Source organism: Narcine bancroftii, chromosome 11 (genome assembly GCF_036971445.1).
Source record: "Narcine bancroftii isolate sNarBan1 chromosome 11, sNarBan1.hap1, whole genome shotgun sequence".
Lineage (NCBI taxonomy): Eukaryota > Metazoa > Chordata > Chondrichthyes > Torpediniformes > Narcinidae > Narcine > Narcine bancroftii.
The window spans coordinates 77,390,970-77,411,595 of NC_091479.1; the positions used below are offsets into that span (position 1 = coordinate 77,390,970).

A 20,626-nucleotide genomic window follows, 5' to 3' on the forward strand; every position below is an offset into this window, starting at 1 on the left:
CACCATTGCCTCCAGAATCAAGGTCACTTAAATCTTGACCAATTTGCCATTGTGTGCTTACATGTGTGTGTATTAAAAGAGGTATTTTCCAAACCAAACCCAATATCATATTGAGACCTTGTGTTTTGAGAACCACCTATTGGTAAAGATTGAGTGTATCGGTGCAGATGTGGCCACCTGAAGAAAATGTTTGGAAATCAAGATTTCCAACAACTCCTTGTAAACTTATCTTAACTCAGAGACCTAGGCTATCCACAGAAGAAACATCAAAGCACTGGATAAGTATTTTGCTGGATAATGTGAATTCTTAGAAATATTTCATCACTTGGCAGGTTAAGCAAATCAGTTTTTTAATTCTCTCGCAGGCCAATGTGCTCATCAGTAATTATGCTCAATCACCTTTGATGGGCAACCTCCATTTTTTTCATGCTTGACACCAGCTTTGCAAAACAAGACAATCTGATATTAATACCAATGATTGCATAACCAAATCTCTCTGACTGACATCATTTTGAGAGTATTGTTACCAAAATGATTTCTTTAGCTCAAGAAAGTAGCTAAATTTTTTTCCCCCAGCCCCTTTTTTTTTTGATGAATCATGACTTTGGGCATTCTCTGGTTGTAAACATCTAACCTACATGGACATTTATGACTTGATTTCTGAGCTTTGAATTTGGAGTACTTTACTGAGCCTCCTCCTGATCATTGCAGTCATTCAATTTTTCTTCCTTTGAAACAACATTTCCTTTCCACTTCATTTACAGTCTGGCTACTCCAAATTAGGCTATACTGTCCTTTTATTTAAGAATGACCATGATTTAGCTCTGCTGTAGTAGAAAACAGAAGGTGGAGTCAAGAAACTTGAACAAATAGACAGCTGATTTATGATTCATTGAGAAGTTGGAGAAACTACTTCTTCAAAGCTGCTTTTAAAATGTGTACAGATTTATCCATTGTCTTGGTGGATGAAGTATGATTTGGAGGAGTGGATAAATGTTTGATGCCATTACATGTAAAATAGTGTGGTTGTCTTTTAACTACTTATTCTGGGTTTGTTACTGTGTTTTCAGTCTTGAATGCATCATACATGCCCTTGTTTAACCTTTCTTTCAAATAAGTACAGTGTAAATTTTAAAAAATTAGTTAATAATAAAATTTGGCAGTTACTTTTCTCTTAATATGGACTGACAGACTCTTGTTAAATATACTTGGTCTACAGTTCACCACCAGTGAACTCTGGTAAAGAGGGAAAAAAAACTTCAATCTTGCCAGATTCTTTAAAAAAACATTCAGATTGTGCTTATTCGTAGTTGGCCATGTATCTTGTTTAAATATACTGTAGCGGCTGCTACAACATAGAAACACACCATTGAACTCGATGGGGATTTCAGTCGAACTATTTATTTGAATTTTGCGCGCGCCCCTTTAAGGCCAACGGGAGTTCCGCTCTGTGCAGCGGTGATGTCATCACGTTGCCCAGGGTACGAGCTGTGGCCTAAGCCACGAGGCAAGAGCAAGTCCCAACGGCACCATCTTCTGCAGCTGCCCTGCAAGCGCTGCGGTACAAGTGGGGCTGGTTCGCTCACAGAGATATGTGCCACCACACAATCCCCCCCCCACCAGAATTGGCTTAAGCGTCCCGCAGCTTGGGAGGTCGACCCCTCTGTCTAGGTTGGGCCGTCTGCACAGGTTGGTCTAAGTCCACGTGTGCTGGTTTCAGTTGGTCAACCGTGAACAGTTCCTCCCTGCCCCCAATGTCCAGAGTGAAAGTCTTTCTCGATTGGTGGAGGCCCTTATATGGGAGCTCCAGGAAGGTCGGGTGCGGGCCACACCAGATGAACATGAACTCCGTTGAAGCCAGCTCTTTGGGGTTGTTCACCAGGTGTTTGCTGTGGTGGGGGTACCAGCAAGGTGAGTCTGTTGCGGAGGTCCACGAGCAGGGTTGGGATCTCACCTCCAGATTTTGCGCCCACTCCGAAAAACTACCATGGTAGTGACAGCGGTGCACCGTAGACAAGTTCCGTAGATGAAGCCTGGAGGTCCTCTTTCGGAGCCGTTCGAATGCCAAGCAGGACCCACAGCAGCTCGTCTGTCCAGTTGGGTCCTTTTAGCCATGCCAAGAGAGCTTCCTTGAGGTGCCGGTGGAAGTGCTCTACGAGTCCATTCGCTTGGGGATGATATGCCGTGGTGTGGTGGAGCTTGATTCCCAAGCGGTTGGCCAGTTGCGCCCAGAGGGCGGAGGTGAACTGGCTGACCCTGTCGCTAGTCATGTGGGCTGAGACTCCGAATCAGGCGACCCAGTTAGCGAGCAGGGCTCTGGCACAGGACTCGGGGGAGGTGTCCCTGATGAGGATGGCTTCCGGCCACCTCGTCATCCGGTCGATCACAGTCAGGAGGTAGTGGGTGTTCCTGGACACCGGTAGGGGGCCCACTATATCGAAGTCGATATGGCTGTCGGGTCGAAATGCTGTATCGGGGCTCTGACATGGTCCTGGACTTTTGAGGCTTGGCAATTGCATGCCTCACCATCTGGGCCACTTGTTTTTTCAGTCTGTGCCAGACGAAACGATCCGCCACTATGCTCACCGATGTCTTGACTGAGGGCCTTAAATTGGAGGCAGGAGGCGTTCCGGATTATTCACGACCTGGCCCACCCCTCATGTCCCTTTAAGGCCAACAGGAGTTCTGCCGCGTGCAGCAATGATGTCATCACGTTGCCAGGGACACGAGCTATGGCCTAAGCCATGAGACGAGAGCCATCTTCTGCAGCTGCCCCGCCAGCGTGGTGGTACAAGCAGAGCATATGTTATGCCTCCTTCCCATGAACCCTAGATTTTTGCTATGTTTCTTGATTTTCATTCTCCAACAACTTGGTCATCTTGTGAGCACAACTTCTGTAATAGTTTATTTGTCACAAGATACCTAGTACACTGAGAAGTGTTCTGCAAATAGACCATTGGGTTATCTCTTACATTATATATAGCTGTGTATTTACAGAGTACAGGATTACAAGATAAAACTAAGAATGCTTAGCATCAAGCAAGAGCAGCATGAGAACACTGTTATGTGGTTCATTCAGGAGCCTGATGGCTGCAGGGAAGAAATTGCCTTTAAGCCCTTTAGTGAGTGATTTCACACTCCTGAGCATTCTCCCTGATAGGAGGAGATAAAAGGGTATATCTAGGATTGGATCAGTTTTTTCAGTATGTTGGCAGACTTTCCAAGGCAGCAGGAGCAGTGTATGGAATCCAAGGAGGGAAAGTAAGTTTTTGTTAGGTTCTGAGTTGCATTCACTATCTTTTTGTAGTTTCTGATCTTGAGAAGACCAGGTTCTGATGCATCTAGTAAGTAGGCTTTTGATGGTGCACCTGTAGAAGTTGAGAGACAGGAGGACATGGTGAACGTCCTTGGTGTTCTTCATTGTCACATTGATGTGCTAGTCCCAGGTTGCATCATTGGAGATGGTTATTTTGAAGAACTTGAAGCTATCCACTCTTTCAACTCAAGTGCCATTAAGGTGGACGTGGGGTGCGGACTCTGCTTCCTCTCCTGAAGTTGATGCTACAAAGCCATTGCTGTATTTGTCTTGTTGGTGCTATGTGCACTCAAAAAGCTATTAATTTTGATTTCACTATTTTTCTTTAATTTGAGCTTTCTGAGATGCTCTAACCCTAAAGATAGTGACATCATTGCACTGCACTATTACTTTTCGTTTTCGATTCGATTACTCAAATACTTCCTTCCCCAGCCCCACTGATGTAGTTTAAAGCAATAAATGTTTTCTCTTAATTTTCTTTTGGAGAATAAAAATCAATGCTCTTGAGTTGAAGTACCAAATTGGATTTATTTTCAAAACCAGCTTCCACTTGATTTACGAACGTATTGTACTGTTGAAACCAAGTTCCTGTTGTTAGAATGTTCCTTTATGAACTCGAGGGGAGGTCACTTTATTTTTGTCTCGCGTGAATTTATTGAATGCTACAACTGAAGCACTCCATACTTTTCAAAGAGTACAAACCCAAAGTTTGTACATAACATGTCCATAACATTTTCATATAATATTTCGAGTTACATTTATCCTTTATTCCTTCATCTATTAAAGTCAGAGGATTTAAAAATAAGAAACAATTCTGGAGACAAATGATAGTTGATAAGATGTTTTGGAATTGGATGATAAATTAACATTTGATCAAATATAATTTACTGTGGCAGACCCCCACGGCAGTGATTGAGCCAGTGCTTCAGGTGGCGAGCATAACCAAAAACCAGCATCCCGCACAGTAGCACTGGCCCCAACAAGGGGTGAATGGCAAGGACAGCTTAAAGGCCAGTGACTCAAAAATGGTGCTGGCCTTGCTGTGCAGCCTACAGACTGGGACAGTGCGTGTGGAAGAAGGGCATTGTATGCAGGAAAGTACCCGCATGCGGGAAACTCACTTTTGTTATGCGTGTTATGACGTCAGCCAAGGGGGGCCATGGCAGGAACAGTGCAAGTATGAAAGTCTGGCCTGAGCCCTAATAAAACTCAGATCTTAACCTGACTACACTATGTGTATGTGTCTTCTTTCGAGTAGTGCATGGCTACATTACTAACATTTTAATAATAGGTTGCATTTAAATGTAGACAACATCCCCAACAAAAGTTTAATGTGTCCTTCCAAAAATTATTTTTTGCATTCTGGCTCAGCAAGTAATTTGATAATAATATAGCTATATTGGTTTAATGAATAGAATTATTGCTGCATCATTTCAGAACTAAAAAGCAGAATATGTCCAGAATTTAAACCCTTTATTTGTGCAAATTTCATGTTCCTCTCTCATTCTTCTGTTTTTATAAAGTGGTTTTTTGTTTAATTTGTTTTCCAACATCCCTCTGCAACTATGATCAATTTTGAATGCTCTAAATTTTAGTGGTCATTTGGCTGTGTTTTTTTTCCCAGTTTCAAAATTATTTGTGAATTTAATTGCATATCTGTTAATTATAAAATCCTTTGATATTGTTCATTTCAAATACCTTTAATTCAAGCAAACCAATGAAAATTTTTATTTTCAATGTAGAGTGGAAAATTGCCATTGTTTTTGGAGAGTCTACCCTCCTCTTGTGCACCTCTAGCTTACTACAACATGGCTTCTGGGACATCATAGACCACAATTAGCTCCTGGGACATGTCGTTTTTATTTTTTTGAAATTTCAATTATTTTTCCCATCCTGGTTTAAGTTGCCACATTCAGGGTTTTCTAATTTGTGAGGAACTGTCTGTAGGATTTCCTATGCTAAAAGATTTGACTGGTATTTTTAAGTTCTTTTGTTAACTAAAAGTTTATAACGGGTGCATTTATTCTGATTTTTTCCAAGTGGAATAATTTTATTTTCCTTAACTGTATGATTGTTTGGAGTGGGCCTGGTATTATTACAGTAATGTACTACAAAATTACTTTTTAATGGGTGGCTAACATTTATTATTAGACTTTTGTTTGAAAGCTTTTGTAGATTGTAAAATGTTTGGATGCTTTAATCAATTCTTAAATTTTTGTTTTAAAATAGATGAAACTTCAGAGCCCTGGTTTGACTGTCCTATCACATTTCATCTGAATATACTGAACCTGACAAACTTTTAAACTAAACCCCCAACAGAGGAAATCTAATTGTTTAATCAGTTTAAAAAAAATAATTGTTTGAATTCTGTTCAATCATGCATGGAAACTCACGATCAGTGGGTAAAGCGGATCAAAGTAACCATAGTCCTGGGCACTCCCCAAGATTACCAAGATCACCACGCCCAGGTCACCGTCGGACAAACAGCACAGGAGGCAATTCTGGTACTAGTGTTGGGACTGGTGGTGGGAAAACCTTGTCCATGGAGAATATCCAGTCTCTGAATGCTGCATATGCTACATCCAGCCCCATGTACTTAAGTGACCATGACCATATTGGTGCAGATTCTCCTAAGACAACAATGACATTGGGTAGAGCATATGGACGCTTACCATTTGGTGTTAGGATGACTACAATGGGAAGCAGCCCAAACATTGCTGCAACTGGTGTGGCTAGTGATACTATAGCTTTTGGTGAACATCACCTACCAACATCAAGCCTTGCATCTACTGTTCCACATTCATTGCGGCAAGCAAGGGATAATACAATTATGGATCTACAATCACAGTTGAAAGAAGTCCTTCGTGAGAATGATCAGCTACGGAAAGAAGTTGATGTGAAAGAGGGTAAACTCAGCTCTTCTATGAACAGTATCAAAACTTTTTGGAGTCCAGAGCTGAAAAAGGAACGAGCATTACGCAAGGATGAGGTGGCTAAGATGACGATTTGGAAAGAGCAATTTCGAGTTCTACAGGATGAAAATCAGGTATTCAGTTTAAATATTTGAGATATCAAAAGTCTGTATTTAATATAATTTTGTTCATAGAATATGAAATGCCACAGGTGATCAATTGAAGCCAAAAATTATAATGGTAATGCACAGTTTCTATTCAGCTTCTATGAGTAGAATTTAAAAAAAAAAAGATAAATTATGTGATCACACCAGCAAATAAACTGTCCTTGAATTTGAAGGTTCATGTTTTCATGCATGTGTACCTTCGCCTGACTGATGGGGAAGAAGAGAGTGAGAGTCAATTGATATATTGGCAGCTGTCCTAAGATGGAGGGGAGGTTGGTGCAATGGCCTGAGATGCAGTCACAACTCTGCAGTTTTTTGCATTCTTGGGAAGAACTGCTCCTGTACCATTTATGTTGCAAAATTAAAACTGGAAATTCTCAGTAAGTTAGGATGCATTTGTGAGATGAGAATCACAGCCAAAATTTTAGGTCTCTGGTTGAATGCCTTCCTTTTCTGCTTTAATAAGTGATTCTTTCCTTTGTTTTTTAATGTTAGCCTGTTTATCTTAAAAAGATTCCTGTCTTCTGATTACATTCAGAATATTCTTAGCCTGATTATTCATTAGTCCATTACTCAATGAGGCTGATTTTTTTAGTTCGTGGTGTGAACTTTGGAACTTAATGACACCTGTGTAAAACATGACCCATTTGAAGGGGCTGATTTATTTTAATATTTTGGGATTGGTGCAAATGTGAAGAGTATACAAAAAGCTGTATCAGTTTATATAGTTGGAAAATATTACAGGATTATTATTTTCAAAAGAGGGCCTCTGCTCTTAAGAGGAGGATACCGTTTTCCTCACTCGTTCCCACACTTTATAGCACCCAGAACAGAACTTGTTATTCTGTAATTTAGAGAGTGTGCTAGATGATCCTTTAAAAGAATTGTCAAGCACAGATACATATTAATCTATTGAAGAATGTTGTGTGAAGCTCCTGGCAGAGATGTTTGTGTCATTGTTGGTTACTGATAAGTATGCGAAGACTGGAGTGAAACATGAAAGTCTAAAGATGCTGTGATTGTGGTAAAACAAAATTGCTGGAGGAACTCAGAAGGTCTTGCAGCATTCACAGGACTTTATTCACAAATTATTTACAAAAGAAAACTGTTCAGAGTCTTCCCAATGTTAGTTTTGTATCCATACATTTTAATCACTGTATATTGCTATATTAATTTCTATTTACATTATTGCCACCACTGTGGCACTTTGCTACTCCCCTCCCTGTTTGAGGGGCTTCAATTCAATCTCAGCCCCTTAATGCCGATAATGGAAAGACTCAAGATTATGGTATATAACTAATGTTTCAGGCCTGAGTCCATCAAGTGCCTGAATTTTAAAAAAAGCTAGAGGAGAAGGGAAGGAAGGGCAGGGGGAGTAGCACAGGCCAACAGGTAAAATATGATAATCGGACATGGATAGGCAAGGAAAGGTGAGAATTGACTTGGGGGGTGGGGGTCGGGGGGGCGGGGGAGGTGGGTAGCTCTGTGAATGCAGAGCTGGAGGAAAGGAAACAGGGAAAGAAAAGAAACAGTTGGAAGAAAGGAGACAGGGATAGGGGAAAGGGAGAGGCTGGGTGTGAGGGGCTAACAGAAACCAGTGAAGTCTAAGTTGATGCCTTCTGGTTGGTGGGTGCCCATACAGAATATATATTGTATATTGTTCCTCCAATTTGTGGGTGTTCTCAGTCTGGCAGTGAGTGCATGAGTCCATGGATAGATATGTTGGCCTGGAATGGCACTAGGAATTAAAATGGGAGTTCCCCATTATTGTAGCAGGCAGCATGAAGGTGCTCCACAAAGCAATTTCCCAATCTCTTCAATGTTGAGGAGACTACAGCAAGAGCACTGGATGAAGTAGCTGAACCCTGTAGATTCACAAATAGTGTTGCTTCAATTGGAAGGACATTTTGGGATCTCAAATGGTGGTGAGGGAAGAGGTATAGATGCATGTGAAGCACCTCCTGTGGTCACAAGGGTAGGGGCTAAGGGAGCGATTGGTGGGAAGGGAGGAATGGATGAGTCAATGAGGGAATAGTCCCTGTGGAAGGCAGAGAGGGGAAGAGAAGGGAAGATGACTGCTGGTGGGATCACATAGTAGGTAGTGAAATTGGTAGAGGATATGTGTTGGATGTGGAGGCTAGTGGGGTGCTAGGTGAGGACAAGATGCATCCTGTCCTTGATGCGCTTGGGGGTGGAGGGGGCCAGGGCAGATGTGTGGGAAATGGAGGATAAGTGGGTGAAGGCAAAATTGCCAGACACATCTTCTCTCCTCTCCCTGCCTTCTGCAGGTACTGCTCCTGCTGTGACTCTCTTGCCAATTCCTCCCCTTCCCACTAATTGCTCCCTTGGCACCTGCCGCATGACCGTAAGAAGTGCTACATGTGCCAACTCCTCTTCCCTCATCACCATATGGGCCCCAAAGCAACACTTCACTTGTGAATCTGCAGGGGTCTCTATTGCATCCATTGCTCCTGTTGTGACTTCTTCCTCATCAGAAAGACTGGGAGATTTATTTGTTCATCACCTTTGCCTTGTCCACTGCAACAGTGGAGATCTTCTAGTGGAAACCCACTTCAATTTCCAGCCCCATTCCCATGCTGACATGTCTATCCATGGTTTCTGGTCTCATACACTACTAGACTAAGACCACTTGCAAATTGGAGGAACAGCACCTCGTTTTCTATCTGGGCATCCTCCAACCAGGTGGCATTAACATCGACTTCTCTGGTTTCTGTTAGCCCCCACACCCTATCTCTCCCCTCCTCATACCTATTCTTTCGCTTACATGCTCTCTCTCGCTTGCTCTTTTCCCCTTTGTCTCCTTTCCTCCAGCTCTATATTCGCAGAGCCACTACCCCACTACCTCCCCCAATTCCTGCTTTCCTCTCCTATCCATGTTTAATTATTGCCTGATGTCTAGTACTCCTCCTGCTTCCCTTCTCCCTCAGCCTTTTGTATTCAGGCATGTTGTACCTTTCACTTAGAAGGGCTTCACTGTCAAGCCAGGGAACTACAAGCAAATATCATTGGTGGGAGAGTTACTGTGGGGGACTTGGTGACAGGATCTGAAATGTTTTACAAGGAATTATGGCTAATCATCAGAGACTGTACCCGAATTGGAGAGAATTATTTTTCACCACTAGTCCTTTGTTTCTTTATTTGAGATTCTGCCTGTAATTGTGCTGTTATTTGTGAATTTATAGATGGAGCTAGTGGTGTTTGGCCGTAGTCATGAGTGTACAGGGAGTACAGTTTGGGGCTGAGTACACTGTCCTGCAAGCTCTAGTGTTTGGGATAGTTGTGGAGGAGGTGCTGTCACCAATTATCCCTGACTGTGGCGTGCAGAACAGGAAGTTGTAGATAGAGTTGCAGAAGGGAGTACTGAGGCCAAGCTAGTGGAGTTTGGGAGTGAATTTGTTTGGCACAATTTTGAAAGTGAAGTAACAGTCAATGACCAGTATGACGCAAGTGTCCTTGTCGTCCAGATGTTCCAAGGCTGAGTGCAGGATGAGGGAGATGGCAGCTGCTGTAAACTGTTCCAGTGGTGGTGAATTGTCGTGGTAGGAGCAGGCTGGTGTTAACATGAGTTATGAACTGCCTCTTGGAGCACTTCAGGATGGTGGATATCAGAGTTAGCCAGTAGTGATTTAGGTCCATCACTGCGTACCTCTTTAGCACCAGGATGATAGTGGCCTTCTGGAAGCTGGTGGATACTTATAGCAGAGAGATGTCTGAATATTCCCACCAGTAGGTTCTCATTAGTTCGTAGGAATGTCCAGGGATTCCATCTAAGCCAGTTGCTTTCTGCAGGTTCGCTCTGCAGATGGCTGATCTGCAATGGCGACTGTGGGTCCAGGTATGCTGCTGTTTGAAATTAGCATAAGAATGCATTGAGCTTGTTGAGAACCTGCTATTCTGCCAAATATTTCTTTATACCCACAATGGCATGCATACTCTGCTATAAATGTCTCTAGTCCATTAGGGACTAGAGTTTGCTTTAATACTGCTCTAATTTTAGCTCTGTTTCACGTTTGAATTGGGGATTTATTGCAGTCTGGAGCTGAATAATCTTTACTAACCCATTGAGCATCAGCAAATTGTACTTGATGAGGAAGTGTTGCTTTGTTAAGTCCGAGTCATGCAGCGGAGAATAGGCCATTTGGCCCAACTCCTCCATGCTGACCAAGTTGGCATTCTGGGCTGGTTGCATTTTCCCATATTCTTTTAGGACCTTGTATGTATATTTGTCTGAATGTTTTTTGAACATTGTAATTGTACTTGATTCTGTAGTTTCCTCTGGTAGCTTATTCCAGATACAGGCCAACTTCTGGACAATGTTATAACTCCAACCTCCCCCTAATCGTAAACCTATAGCTTTTAATTCTAAAGTCATTTACCATGTCGGGTGGGGGGGAGGGGGGGAAGAGACCGTGTGCGTTCATTTTTACCTATGCCTCAATGACTTAGTAACCCTCCTGTAAAAAATCACCCTTCATCCTCTTGTGCTTTAATGAATTACAAACCCAGCCTATCAATCTCCCTATACTCAGGCCCTCCAGTTGTAGCAACATCCTGGTGAATCTCTGCACCACTGTTCCAATTTGATGTTCTCCCAAAAGCTGGACAACTAGAATGGAAACGGTACTCCAAGTGTGGACTTGTTAACACTTTTGCACAGCTGCATCATGAATACCCAACTTCTGTACTTCGTACCCTATCCAATGAAGGCAAGTGTGGCAAATGCTGCTTTCATCACCTTGTCCCTGTGAGTTGCAACTTTTAGGAAACTATGCACCTGTACTCCAAGGACTCTGTTTTACACACACTCCAGGGCCCTGCTCGTCTCTGTGTGCCAGCCCTATTGTTTGAAGTTAATTCCATTTACCATTCTTTGACCACCTTCCTAATTAAGGGCACCATGCTGATGCAACACCAGCAATTGGGACTGGGGTTCACATCCCATGCTGTCTTTAAGGAGTTTGTACATTCTCCCCATGTCTGTGTGGGTTTCATCCAGGTACTCTGGTTTCCTCCTCCTGTTCAAAACATACCGAAATTGAGCGGCACGGGCTCATGGGCTGAAAGGGCCTGTAAGTCTAAATTTTTAAAAAAATCTGTATCTAGTTATAAACTTAGACATTGCCCATTAAACCACTAATTTTGATGTCTGCAGGTAGACAATGATGTGAACTATATTGGTGTCCTAATTGTTTAATATAAGTATCAAATTAACAGGGTACACCACGGTCACAGGCCACTAATCATCAAAGAAACCTTCCACTAATACCCTCTGACTCCTTCCACTGAGTCAGTTTTTAACCTAATAAGCCAGCTCTTCTTGAATCCCATGTGAATTAACTGCCATGCAGGACCTTGTCAGACACCAAAATTGGTGGTTTACTGGGCAGTGTATACTTGCCAAAGGATTTGCTTGTTCTAGACTGCTTAAATCTGAAGTATTTCCCTTTTCCTGGCCAGAGTCTCAATATCCCTCATTTGCCAGGGTTCCCTTCGATTGTCAACCTTGCTATTCACCCTAACAGGAACCTGCTGTGCCTAAACTCTTGCTATCACATCTTTTAAAAGCCTTCTATTTTGTTGACCTATAATATCTTCTCCATATCAACCTCTACAAGTTCCCAGCTTATGCCACCAAAATCTGCCTTGTCCTATTTAGGACTTTGTGGACTAGGCCTCTTTTATCAGACAGCACTTAGAGAGCCTGAAGTCCAGGACCTTTGAAGAACAGTTTTTATCCAACAACCACAGGCTCTTAAACCTGCCTGTACCCCATTAAACACAAACTACTCCAAGACCACCAAAGGATCCACATGAACTATTGAGACATCACTTTTTGAATATTTTCTTTTTTTTTTGTCTTGGCATATTATAATCTTTGCTTTTTACTTGTGTCTATGACAAACTCTCTTTACTCGTGTGAATGATCTTTCCTATTTAGGTGGATGCTAGTGCTTTAACTGGACTGGAATATCTTGCCTAGAGATGTGGCTGGTTCTGGAATACATCAGAACTAATTGCACCTCCAGCTAAGATTTTGTCCACAAAGTTGCTGTCTGGTCATGTGCCCATCCAGCACTCTTGGTTGTTTTGTACGATCAGAGTGACTGAATTGAATTTGCTGGTCTTATATTTCAGAATGAAATGGGTCCTGTGTTAAATTTTGTTTTTTGGATGTGCATACGTTTTTTGGATGTGCATACGTCCCTCATTGAATGTGTGATAAATGGCTCAGGAACTTTTAAAAAGTGTTTTTGAAAGTTTAGATATTTTTTCCTTGAACATTTGTCACTTAAAGAAGTTAAAAGATTGAACTGAATTTTGTGTTTTTTGAATATTAATATTCCTAATTTTTGTCCAAGCAGTTTCCATAACTGGGAACAGTGGAACCAATGTATTAGTATTTTTCTGGATCCCTCCTTGTCATCTATTTTAAGTATGGGTACAGTTAACCTTTTTATAATTGCTTTCTCTTTTTGTTTATCTTTCTATTTTTAATTTTAAAAAAAAGTATGTTGGTTTTCAGTTTTCTGAAGGATGGTAATAAATGTTAATTTACTTATAATCTCCAAAGATGATGACTGTCATTTGTCACTTTTGGCATCATTTTCTTGCTTCACGTGTCTCAATAGAGAATGAAATTTTAATTTAAACTGAGAAGTAAAAAAATAAGTCCATGTTTGCATTATTAGCATTTATCATTTCATTGTAGTTAAGTTGGAACTGCAACTTTATTTTTTTTTAAAACATGTTCCCATCTGGAGGATGAAGCTAAATTTCTTTTTCCCTTTTCTCTTTCCTCACACACACCCCCCAACAACCTTGGATAAATTGGTACATCATTGCTGCCCCTGAGTTTGAATGGCTGTTTATTTGGAAGCTTTTTAAACTTGATCGTCAAGGAGCTTAGCAGGGTTTTTTTTTTTAAAGTTAGTTATTTCAGAATCTGAGTATTCTTGTAGATTTCAACTTTGGGTTGGTCAGTGGACTGTTTGCATACCTGCTATATGTATGTTTCTCCATTTGTTCTGCTGCACCTGTTTCAGTTGTTATTTAGTTTGTAAGTTGATTTTTAACTTGCTAATGTATTCATGGACATCTTCAACATCTCCCTCCAGCAGGATATGGTACCCACCTGTTTCAAACAGGCCTAAGTTGTATCTCTGCCCAAAAATAATGTGGTAACCTATCTAAATGACTATGAACAAGTGGCACTCACTTCCACAGTGATGAACAGCTTTGAAAGGCTAGTGTTGAAGCGTATCAGCTCCTCTGGGTGGTGACATGTATTCATTCCAAAATGCATATCGTATCAATAGATCTATAGCAGATGTCATCTCATTGGCTCGATACATAGCCCTGGGACACCTGGATAGCAAAGATCCTTACATCAGGATCAACTACAGTTTGGCATTCAACTTCATTATCCCCTCAAAATCATCAATACCCTGCTGTGCAAGTAGATCCAGAATTTTCTCCCCTCAAGACCGCAATCATTGAAGATTGCTAAGAACATTTCCTCCGCAATCTCCATCAGTACCAGAGCACCACAGGCCTGTGTTCTTAGCGCCCTGCTCTATTAGCTTAACACCTATGACTGTGTGGCTCAGTATGACAATAGCACCATCTATAAATTTGCTGACAGTTTGGTGTGTGGGTGTGTGTGTGTGTGTGTGTGTGTGTGTGTGTGTGAAAATTGTGCAGTTGCCATATTTAGTTTATTTGTTGTTATCTCAGTTGCCAAATTTTCCTCCTGGAGTAAAATGTTTAAAATGAGAATCTTTTCAGCAAAAGAACAGCTTTTCAATTCCTGGACAGTCCTGAAGAGATTCAGTTTTTTCTTGTATCTAGAAAAATAATTATGTTGGTTCAATATTTTAATTGAAAATGGTATTTATTGCATTGAAAATGAGATCTCATTGCAAACAGTAATGGTATTAGATATGTTGCAGATTTATTTTAATATAACTTTTTTATGGGTTACAGCACCTTCAGATGACCATTCAGGCATTGCAAGATGAACTCCGAATACAGCGAGATCTGAATCAACTGCTTCAGCAGGACAGCAGTAGCCGAACAAGTGAACCATTTGTTGCTGAGCTGACTGAGGAAAACTTTCACCATCTTCACATCGAACATGAACGCCAAGCCAAGGAACTTTTCCTATTGCGCAAAACTTTGGAAGAAATGGAATTGCGCATTGAGACTCAGAAACAAACCCTCAGTGCTCGTGATGAATCAATTAAAAAACTCTTGGAGATGCTACAAAGCAAAGGACTGTCCTCAAAGGTGATAGAAGAAGACCATGAGCGAATACGGCGTCTAGCTGAAGCAGAGATGCTTGTGAACCAGTTAGAAAACTCACTTGAACAAAAAGAAAAAGAAAATCATCAGCTAAGAGAAGTAAAAATTATTTTGTACTATTTAATAAAAACTAATGTTAAAAATTATTTTGAGCAGTGGCAAATGTGCACCATCTTAATATTTAGTGTACTTGAATTATAGTTTTATATTGGATTTATTGGAACGAAATATTTGTTAAATTAGTTCCTGCTATGTAATAAATTTGTCAGCTCAGAAGGAAATCTAAATAATTTTCATTTCTAAAATCTGATAACGTAGATTATATAATACCCATATCTGGAATCCACCACATTTGTGATTATAAGCTACTTGGTCAGTTTTTACAAAAGAAATATGATGAAATTGTGGAATGCCATCAAGGGGTATCAATTGAGCTGTCTTTGTTGGCCATTACGTTAAAGCACTGTTAGCTGCACTTTCAATGATGTATTAACAAGAGATCTTTCTTGCCCATTTGGATAATTTACTATATATAATTACTTGATAGACTTTTTGGTGCCATCAACCAATACCACCAGAACTAATTAACTGATGTTAATGTCATTGCTTGTGAAATGTTGATGTGCACAGATAACCTCCTCAGATTACAACAGTTATTGGATTTCAAGTTTATTTTTGAGATCTTTAAGAAGTTCCAAAGGGGCATTAAAATATAACTTTTTAATTGTGACATATGTATAATGTAAATAAAAATCAGTGATTTGTCAGTAGATTTTGGTACTGGTTCAAATTTTTAGGAAAAATTGAAAAATAAAGGGATTGGGCTGATGTTAATTCTTACTCTTCATTGGAATGCATGATTCATATAGGATTAAGAAATAAGAATGATATTTTTTCAATATGCATTGGCCATTGAAAGATGGATATGTACAACCAATTTCAATAATAAAAAAATGGCAGGGAATTGTAGTGATTGACTGATTAATTATTCTCTATATTAACAGGAACAGGTGTTGTGTATGTGTAGTTAATTCAATTTTTGAGAATCCATTCAAGTCCACTTTCCTGATTATCATTTCCAATTCAGTGCATTCAAAAGTAGGGAAACTAACCAATAGGAAAATTGGGAATCAACTATAGCATTTTTGTACATATTCTAAAATAGGAGCAAGTCAAAGGATAAGTCAAGGGTCCCAAACTGGAAGAGAGAAATATCAATCATGCCATGTTTGGTTTCTTTCTGGATAGTATAAAATAATTCTGAACCAGAAAAAAAGACCAAGTTTGAGAAGTGAAAGAGTATATGCTGCAAATTTAACAGGTCGGATGGATAGCTCAGCAGAGGAAGTTTTGAATTGGGCTGCAATGGGAACCAAAGGGTCTTAAAGAGTGAAGAGATAAAATCTAAACTGAAACTTAAAAACTGCAAATTATAAATCATAATTTGTTCTCAATCCTCCACAATTTGGACTATTTTTAATTTGAGAGAACCTACCTTTGATAAAATGTGTTTATTATTTGTACACTTTATTTTGCTTGCAGTTCAGTCAGTCTAGCATTTTTTGTTTTTTTTAATTTCAGATTCCAAGCATCTGTCGTCCTTTGCTGTTGTCAATAGATTTAAACTGGATAAGGGCATCAATGGCTATGGGGTATAAAACAGGGCCTTTTGTGTTTGTGTGCAAATCAGCAAAGATAAAATGGGGTAAAACAAATTGATTCCCTCCAAATGTTTCATGTTGCCCACCATGGAACTACTTGGCCTAAAGACAGAACATTTAAGACTTTGAAAAGTATTGTTTTTCCTTATCTGGGATGATTATAAAACCATGAATCACTATTTTATAATAATGGGTTAGCTATTCCGTACTAAAGTAAGAAGTGGAAATGAATTTTTGGAATTCTGTCCAAGATAGCTGTGGGGCACAGTTGCTTATATTCAAGTACAATCTGGAAAGCTGCTTGGATCAAGAGAAACACTGTTTTGTCTAGTTGTATATGTACATTTAGATGAGAAATGGTGCAAAGGTAAAAGATGAGCCTTGATCTTTATGAAATGCAGAGCAATTGTTTCTTGCATTGTTATGGATTAATTTTGTTTTTTTTTTAAAGTTTGCCTTGACATGGGGCAACATGCAGATATTTAAATTTATTGGTTTCAATAATGTTTTTGTGATCCATGTGTATATAAAATTGCTGAAGTGAGAAAAAAAGAAAAATTGCTGCAAGTACTAAGTCAGGCCACATATAGGGAATCTTTCAATTGAAGACCAATGAAGAATCTGACATATAGGGTTCTCTAATTAAAAGAAGAATGATAGAAAACTTCCAGCAAATTGAAAACAGTAGTATCTGAAATTGTTTCCCATCTGTGCTAAGATAGCAGCTGGGTTGGATGCAATTGTATTCACCATGTTTTAATTAGGGACAGAGAAAGCAGCAAAGTTGAATCTTAGTTTTCTTTCTGGTGGGGCTTACACTTGGAGAATGACCACTTGACTGAGACGAAGGATGTCACCAAGTCTGATTAAAAATTGAATAAAGTATATTTTTAATCTCTTGGGCAATGCACCACTATGAATGTGTCCTGAATTTTTCTGAGTGAGAGGTGTCTTTATATTTTGAAAAATCAATAAAGGGAGGAAGATTTTGTAAATATTTTTGTTCTCTGACCAAACTATTATTTCCATTATCTGTATTTGCTGGCTTTATGTACAGGCAGACCAAGAATAGGTTTGCTTGTCTGTGCTTTCCAACCTACCAATGTCCATGTTCAACAGATTATCCTCTATGATTTAAATAGTATTCAATAGGATACCACTGCCATTCAAATCTTTCCTTCTTCTTTCAGCATTCTCAAAGAGTCATTCCATTAATAATTTTGCAGTTCACTCTTCTGTCTTCACTCATCTCTTCTTCACGCTGACTCTGATCTTCCAGCCACCTGTCATTTCAATTCTCCATTCCTATGTAGCACAGACTTTTGTCTTTTGATCTTGATTGGAAAACTGTTAAAAAGACAATGCAAGCATGAGGAATAGTTATTTTTTTCCATTAGGCACTTGGAATTCAACATTGAATTCAAGACTATCAAATAACCAGTCTTGTAAATAAATGCCCAGTGCAGTCATCTAACTAGAACATTAACTTGATTTTTCTCCCACCACAGATGCTTCGTGTATAACTGGCATTTTATTTTAAATTTCAAATTTGCAGCACCTACTGTATTTTGCATCAAAGTTTTGGCATGGTTTTTTTTTCATCTTCCTCTATTCATTGTATGCTGGACAGATCAATTATTGTATCACTTGGGCAGCCATATTGCAGCCATTCCTCGTGTTTCCTCCACCCTTATCCCTCTAACTTGAAAGGCGCCTTTCAATATTTCCAGTTCTGATGAAAGGTTGTTGACCTGACAATGTAAACTTTTTCTCCCCCCCTCCCCCCCTCCCCCCCTCCCCCCCTCCCTCCCTCCCCCCCTCCCCCCCTCCCCCCCTCCCCCCCTCCCCCCCTCCCCCCCTCCCCCCCTCCCCCCTCCCCCCTCCCCCCTCCCCCCTCCCCCCTCCCCCCTCCCCCCTCCCCCCTCCCCCCTCCCCCCTCCCCCCTCCCCCCTCCCCCCTCCCCCCTCCCCCCTCCCCCCTCCCCCCTCCCCCCTCCCCCCTCCCCCCTCCCCCCTCCCCCCTCCCCCCTCCCCCCTCCCCCCTCCCCCCTCCCCCCTCCCCCCTCCCCCCTCCCCCCCTCCCCCCTCCCCCCTCCCCCCCTCCCCCCCTCCCCCCTCCTCCCCCTCTCCCCCTCTCCCCTGGATGCTGCCTGATCTGTTGAATATTCTTAGCATTTTCTGATGTTAGTTTAAGTATTTGTTTCAAGTTGGATTTTCCTTTTTTTTTAAATGGTCAAATTGGGCTAAAGGCAATATTGAATTTGTGTTCATTTCAGGAAAACAACCAGTATTTTACTGTAAGATTTACTGGTAAATATAAAGAGTAAAGAATCATTCTGTAATTATGCAGAGGTTGGTGAGAATGCACCTAAAATATTGAGTGCATTTTTTGGTCTCCCTAACAAAGGAAAGATATATTTGAAATACACTGATTCGACACTGGCACATGAGAAACCTTTTACTGGCAAGAAATTGAGACTGGGGGTGCTCTCTGGAATACACAAGAATTTCAGATCTCATTAAAACTCCAGTCTTAAATGTTTTAACAGGGAAGATGCAAGGTTGATGTTTTCCCTGACTGGTGTTGAGAATGAAGCGACACCAACTTGAAATAAGTAGTCAGACATTTGAATGGATGGTTTAAAAAAAATTCAGCAAAAGGAAAGTGAATCTTTGGAATTCTCTCCTCGCCAGAGTTGTGAATACTCTGTAGATTGTTTTAAGGCAGAGCTTGATAGATTTTAAGCATGAAAGTGGGATGAGAAAAGATCAGCCATAGTGTTACTGAATGACTGAGCAGCCAACAAGGGCCAAATAAATCCGGTTTCTATTTTTGTTTATATTCTGTGCCTAGAAGAAAAGGGAAAGTAATGCAGTAAAATTCCAATAATTCCAATAATTTGCTACCTTACTGTTCATCATCTGGTTCACGTGCTGTTCTTTTCCTACTTGGTAGTATTCCAGTTCCAGTGCTCCCATTGTATTAAACTGATTCACTGAGAAACTTGTTATCCTATTGTGTAACTTTTATATAAAAAAAAATTTAAATTGGATAGGGGTAGTAATTGGAATAATGTCCAATATTCTGTAATCACTGCCCATCTAGTACCACAAATAACCTATCTTGCTCAGGATTGAGTTTTTCTGCAATTTGGTTTCTCATCCTTGAATGTACTTTATTCCTTTTTAATAAACTTTTCCTTCTTGGCATCTTTTTTCCACACTTCTTCTGATGTCTAATTTGTTAGCAGTTTTAACTTGGCAGAAGTCCATAGAAGATAAAGTATGGCCTAACTCATTCATCCTGGTCAGTTGAATACCTGAGCTAGTCCAATTTGGGAAAAGGACTATTACTATTCACTTTGTCTGTGCCCCTCAAGGTTTTGTGTATGTACTGTATCTCCTATAAAGTCACCCCCCACTTGCGTCCCATATTCTCAGATGGGGAGGGGAGAAAGTCCTGTTAAGATCCTTGTGAGTCTTTTCTCTATCCTTTCCATCTTAATGATATTCTTTCTGAAATTAGACTGCCAAAACTACTATAATGTTGTCTTATCAACATTTTGCACAGTTGTAACATGACGTTCCATCTTGCATTCCAGTACCCTGATTCATGAAGGCAAACATGCTAAGTGCCATGTTCACTGTCCTGTTTCCTTGTGTCAATATGTTCTCTACTGGTTCCCCTGATCCTATTCGATTACAGTCAAAATATTATTTAGAAAAGTTATTTATTTATATAATTAGTAGCAGCATCCCTTTCCATGACAAAAATAAATGTACTGGGGAACAATTCAATTGTGTGGCTGCACTGTAAAATCACAGCATGAAATGTCGCTATTTCTTGAGTAGTTTGAAGAAGAAATTTGAAACGCAATGTCTTAGGCACATGATTACCTGAAATTTGTGCAGGTAAAGAAAGTATTTTCACTTTGCCTGAATGTATCAAGCGTTTATTATAATAGTGGAAGCAAAAATGTGAAAGGTGCATAATATATTCAGAGTTCTGCTTTGTCATTGACTTAATTGCATCCTTCTTTATTTCCTCAGGATATTCAGCGCAGGTTTGAGGTAGCACCAGAACTGTCCAAGACAAAAGCATTACAGATGGTCATTGAAATGAAGGCAAGTCAGAATTTTATCTCTTCTTCATCTAGGTGTAATGGATAAGTCTTGAATAGATGCTTTGCCTAGCATTATATCAAAACACAACATGTACTCAAGATTTTTAAAGAGCCAACTTGGTTTA

General features: G+C 40.3%; 1 protein-coding gene across 9 annotated transcripts in view; it reads left to right on the forward strand.

The window, feature by feature from the left end:
• The window catches only part of LOC138745950 (ELKS/Rab6-interacting/CAST family member 1-like), a 539,260-nt gene that overhangs the window by 7,477 nt on the left and 511,157 nt on the right, over positions 1–20,626 (forward strand). For all 9 annotated transcript variants that reach the window (XM_069903518.1, XM_069903519.1, XM_069903525.1 and 6 more), the window contains exons 2-4: positions 5,546–6,362; positions 14,400–14,816; positions 20,428–20,502. In XM_069903518.1, the coding sequence (XP_069759619.1) occupies positions 5,694–6,362; positions 14,400–14,816; positions 20,428–20,502 (1,161 nt within the window). In that variant the 5' untranslated portion in view covers positions 5,546–5,693. The remainder of the gene's footprint in view (positions 1–5,545; positions 6,363–14,399; positions 14,817–20,427; positions 20,503–20,626) is intronic.